Here is a 5,568-nt window from a genome sequence, read left to right as displayed (position 1 = left end):
TTGCTCCACAAATGGAACCTACCACTTCCAACGAATACAGCTTCTCTCCTTCCCCTTCCACTGCTTCGCCCCTTCACTGATTTGGAATCCACACCTTTGCCCCTTCTACTCAAAATAACTACTTTTTCAGGGTCTGGAGAACGGAGTGGCGAATCGTTGCCTTCAACTGTCGTTAGCCGTTGCCTTCATTGGGTATCTCAGACCTCTGGGTTTTAGAGAGATGAGTTTTTTCTGTTCAAACTTCGAAATTGCCTCTTCTGCTTCTTTTTCGGACGTCTTTCCCTCTTCTTCTTCTTTTTGGACGTGCTGGATATTCAATTCGGGTTTGGGTTCCCCACCTACCCAATTGTCAAACTTTATCTCAATTCTCCCCAGCCCTTGGATTGATCTGATGGCTATAAAGTGAACCCCTTATAACTTTCCACTCATTATAGTCAAGGGGGTGAGGATAAGACCTTTGCAATTTCACTTTTATAGCTTTCACCTCACCAAGACCTAGGTACAAGTACACTTAATAAATCTTGACACTGGTACCTAAAGTAAACGTCTAGCACGAATAAATCTTTTCCCCATTCTACATGAAAGAGTAGGACTAAAAATGCAGTTTTCTTGATATTAATTATGCTTTCTTTTATAGGTGTACATATCCTTTAAAATTTTAGCACAAACATGAACTTATTTAATTGCATCTAACAATAGAATATTAATTTTTACATGTTTAAAAAGATCCAAAATTCTGGAGTTTTGACCAATTTCTTTTGAGGAAGCAAATAGTGTTGGGGAAAAGTATTTTTGACTCTTAATTTCTTTTGTATATTTAATAGCCAAAATGTTAGTTAACTTAGAAATTTGACTCTTAATTAGAAATTTGACTCTCTTAATTTCTTTATTTTCTTCAAAGAATTGACTAAACAAAGAATCATACATTTGAGTTTGCTTTTGGGGCTTCCGCATTAAAAGCTTAAAGAGTACGATCCTACTAATGGTTTAGAATTAAATGAATTAGCTTACCTAAGCCGACTCCCTAATACTTGTCAAATCACACCCCAACCTTGAGTTTTGATTGAGCTTGGCTATAGAGTATTTTACCAGAGCAACATATAAGAAAGGGTAACGTGTATTGATGGGGTCGACGTCTATTAGAGAAGTGGTACATAATGTAGTATAAAAATGTGATATGCCTAGTATTTTTCTATAAGAAGGGACACTACATGTCGAAGGCCACATAAGTCCTTGTGATTATTCAGGCTGGAGCTTATCAAAGATAAACCTCAAATATTACCTTCAACTGGATTACAGAGGTATATAGTTTGATATATAAATTATTCTAATCAAATATCACAAAAACAAAATGCAAGAACAATTTTATTCGTTAAACAATTATACATCACGGATAAACCTCAATTGGCTTAAACATGAATATTACAAGCGTATATGTAAATTGTTCCAAACCAATACAAGCCGGAGAGGAGAATATCAAGGATAAACCTCAATTAGATACCTTAAACCGCAAATGGGAGTTATCTTATAGTCGCTGAAACCTGCATCAGAAAATAGCTTAGCCCATTCTTTCTCAGTCCTTTCTTTTCCTGTAAACAACACCATCATCAACATATCGAAGAAGAGCTGCGGCTCAATTGATTGGTCATCTCCCTTCTGCTTCATTACCATGTCGATGATAATCACCTTGCCTTTCTTTTCCTTCCTTGTAATTGCCTCTTTAGATCGCTGAAGTATTTTTATACATTCTTCATCGGACCAGTCATGCAATATCCACTGCTAGTCATGAGCAGTCACCATTCATAAGAGACGGATATACAAATAGAGAATTTCGATCTTAAACAATTATTAAGATATATAATAAAAATGATACTAGTCGGTGCTATAATAAAAATGGAATATGACCTTTATCTATCACTACTCTAAAACTCCACCATGTACATAAAATTTGAAGATAAAAAAGATAAAAACGAAAACAAAGCAAAAGGAAAGGGTATAAACAAAAAACATGTAGTTAAGGGAAATAGCATACGTGTTAAAAATAAGGCCAATCGTATGTTTGTTGGGAAACATTATCTATGCTATGTGTTCAATTTCTTTGCTTCTTCAAATAATTCAAATTATTATAGCTTCACAAGTTTGAAGGGGAAATGTCCTAATCCGGTGTTAACTAATTTCTTAGCTTAAAATATCTGCAGCAGGAGGGTAAAATTTAAAAGGTTTAATGAGTGGTCCTTGTTACTTGCATGCATGTAATTATCACATGCACCGACACCATGAAACTAGAAGGGATCTAAAATATCACCATACACCATGAAATCACATTCTACAATGAGAAGGAATTTTCAATGTCATATTAACTTACTTACTGATTGCTCTCAACTGCTCGTGTATATGCATATATAATAACTTGATTGGGGGTAACATAATCAACGAAATGTACGTACCTTCATTAAAATTGCATCTGTGGGAGGAATGGCCTCAAACATGTCCCCTCCAAAAAATTTCAAGTTCTTACTCCCTTTTAGGTCAGCGACCACATGTGGGAGATCAAATACAATGCATTCCACATGGGGAAATACATCAGCAATGGCCTTGGACATGGTTCCTATACCACCCCCAACATCAACCAAGGACTCCAATCCCTCAAACACCCCCTTATACTCATTACTCACCACCTTCGAGATTAGTCGAGCATCACTAGCCATGGAATCATTGAAACTGTGGGAAAGACTTGGCTCGAGGTTCCCCAAATCCCAAAATGTTGTCCCATGCGCCGTGAAACATGCTGTAGGGTCATCATTTTGGAACCAAGTGCTAAAGTAATGCCACGGTTTGGTTATAAAAGGATCAAGCTGGCCAAGTAAGAAGGGTCTTGCGCTTAAGGGATCGTCCTTAAGAAGGAGCCTGGAAGCATCCGTGAGCACATAACCTTCTTCCTCATCAAGTTCACTCAGCTTTTGGCGACAGAAGAAGCCCGAGTGCACTAAGATTCGCATGAGCCGGTGGACACAATTGGATTTTTTTGGGTGGATTGGCAATGCAGATATAAGATCAGAAAGGCTCATGGGATTGCCATGTTTCTTTATGATGTCTGGTATACCTAGTTGAACTGCACATTTGAGAGACATAGGGTTTATGAAACTGAAAATGCAATTCCAAATGTGGGCTTGAGCTTGGAGTAGGTTGGCAGAACTCATTTCGTTACTCAAATCCATGTATTTGGCTCGAGATTAATTAGTGCGGGATAGCATGGCTATCCAGATAAATTTATATAGGCGTGGAACTTAATGCCAAAATTGGAAATTGCAAAAGGGTTCTTATTGCAAACCTAAGCTCTACGAACGTGCAGGCCTTTCCAGAAAAGTATAAAGAAAAGTAAGAACTAGGCCTACATACTATATGGGTAATATATATTCGGTATTGGGTACTAATTTAATTTGCAATTGTGTTTGTTAAAAAAGAAAAAAGTAATGTGTTTTTTATGCTTCAACGTGCAAGATTGAAAGTGTCTATGGGTCGAATGTACATGAATAATATAACAAATATTAGGCTAGTTAGGAAGAGGTTTGTAGTTTAAATGATTAAGAATATTTACCTAGCACCTGTGTTCCTAGGTTCGATTCGCCCCATCCTCACAACAGCTTCTATAAAAAAAAAAAAAAATTGTTAGCCTGGTTAGAACTTTACAATATTATGGGTCAGAAATTGAGGGATGGCGACATGTCCCAAACTGGAAGAACGACATGACGTAGCACGATCTTAGTCATGCAAACCAATGTTGGCAATCGAGCAGAAATGGCAATGGAAGCCATGTGCCTTATCTCTTTCTAGGCCTACCATTTGGTTTTGGTCAGAAATTGAACCGACTAATAACTCCAATTGTCTTGGTATTGGGAACCAATTTTAGTGATGCACACTGGCTATTTGCAATGGAGCATTAAAATGACAATGGAAGTCATGTGCCTTATATCTTTCTAGGCCTACTATATATTTTCTTTTGAACAGAAATTGAACTGACTAATAACTCCAATTGTTTTGGTTTTGGGATGTCGACATGTTCCGAACCCAAAGAGCGATGTAGCACAATCTTATTGATGCACACTAGCTATTTGCAATGGAGCATAAATGCAGATGGAAGACATGTGCCTTGTCTCTTTCTAGGCCTACTATTTGGTTTTGCTCAGAAATTGAACTGACTAATAACTCAAATTGTTTTGGCTTCACATGTGGACCATTATGTGGTGTTTCCACATGAGGGGTCGTGTTGAACAATATATAGTCTCACATCAAAATGTTCACACAACATATAAGTGGTTCTACTGCTAATAGAATCAAGACCTTTTGTATAAAACTCTACACTTACTGAATATGAAGGTGATTAAGTTGGGGACAATATTGATATATGTTGCTGGTAGTGGACCACTAGCATGTCGCTCTTAAATTTATCATATATTATTTATATATTATATAATATATATCTAGAAAATGTTCTCATGTGAAATTGTTTGGGCCTAAATTTGGCACACCAAAAAGAAATCCAAGAAGCAGGCCCGTAGTGAGAAACACTTACCCAGTCCCAAAAAGCCCAAAAGAAATAAGCTGTCATCCGGGCTTTAAAAAGATCAGCCCACAGAAGATCAAAGAGCCCATCTATATTCAGAGATTTTGCTCCAAAGCAACACACCATCTTCCAAAAGATTCACAGTTCACGCTTTCTCAGTTAGAGCGGGAAACAGGGAATTATTCAAAGAAATACAAGAAGAAAAACAAACCGCCATGAAAAAAACCCAAACGGTGGCGTTGGTTGAAACAAAAGCAGCCGCCCAGGAAACCAGGGAAGGGATTGCTATAGGAAGTGACTACTGGGGGCCTATCTGCCATAATTGATAAAAATCTTTCCTGCCTTACGTTTTGGGAGATCTTTTTGCCGCCCATTATTAAAATCTAAAAACCACTTCCAAAGAGGATCTCTTATAAAAACAAAAGCAGGCAAGAGAGAAAAGACACTCAACTCATCAACAAAAAAACAACAGCAAGAAAAAGCCAAGAGCCCACTTGAATTCCAAGGTTCAGAATTAGAAGACAAGTCTTCTAGAAAGAGATCCCTCGTTACAAATTTGGTTCAGCAAGAATCAAGATAAGCAAAGTTTGAAGTTTTCACAAACGTGGAGACCCCAGAAAACTCAGGTAGAGCCCTGCTCAAGCAGAACAACTCTCGTAGTGCAATCCCCAGCTCAACAGACCATCGAGAATAAGTCACTTCTGTCCCTTTCAAGCAGAAGAAGCTGCAGTTCTGCCCATCCAAAAGGCCTCACAAAACGTGAAGAAAACTTAAAGCTCTGCCAAAATCCAACTTTGGTATCGATTTGCAGGTCAGCCTAGCATTTGAAGTCACAAAGCAGTGCGGACCGACTCAGATATGTCCAGTCCAGCCTATATCGGAACCTTCCATTCAAGCGGAAACGAAGTTCCGACAGTCTTTTAACTTGTCTAGAGTTAAATATGTATATTTATTATCTTGTAAAAGGCAGTTCTGCCTGAAACAACCCACTTCTATCAAACATT

The 5,568-nt window shown here is 37.9% G+C and overlaps 1 protein-coding gene and 1 long non-coding RNA gene across 2 annotated transcripts; one reads left to right on the top strand and one right to left on the bottom strand.

Moving 5' to 3' along the window:
• Positions 1-1,341: 1,341 nt before the first annotated feature.
• On the bottom strand, positions 1,342-3,372 carry LOC117613692 (trans-resveratrol di-O-methyltransferase-like). The gene is made up of 2 exons (XM_034342272.1): positions 2,448-3,372; positions 1,342-1,776 (listed from the first exon to the last, which is right to left on the bottom strand). Exons 1-2 carry the CDS (start codon positions 3,216-3,218, stop codon positions 1,477-1,479), a joined length of 1,071 nt encoding a protein of 356 aa, XP_034198163.1. The 5' UTR covers positions 3,219-3,372; the 3' UTR covers positions 1,342-1,476.
• LOC117613693 lies at positions 3,226-3,656 on the top strand. The gene is made up of 2 exons (XR_004583781.1): positions 3,226-3,316; positions 3,618-3,656. It is a non-coding gene; the product is annotated as an uncharacterized LOC117613693 (long non-coding RNA).
• The last annotated feature ends 1,912 nt before the right edge of the window (positions 3,657-5,568 follow it).

Source organism: Prunus dulcis, unplaced genomic scaffold (assembly GCF_902201215.1).
Source record: "Prunus dulcis unplaced genomic scaffold, ALMONDv2, whole genome shotgun sequence".
Lineage (NCBI taxonomy): Eukaryota > Viridiplantae > Streptophyta > Magnoliopsida > Rosales > Rosaceae > Prunus > Prunus dulcis.
This window is presented reverse-complemented; position numbering and strand designations above follow the sequence as displayed.

Coding starts and splice junctions, on each gene's coding strand:
- LOC117613692 (XM_034342272.1), bottom strand. CDS start 3,218: ATGGATTTGAGTAACGAAATGAGTTCTGCCAACCTACTCCAAGCTCAA. Junction 1,777..2,447: donor CAGATGCAATTTTAATGAAG/GTACGTACATTT, acceptor CATGACTAGCAG/TGGATATTGCATGACTGGTC.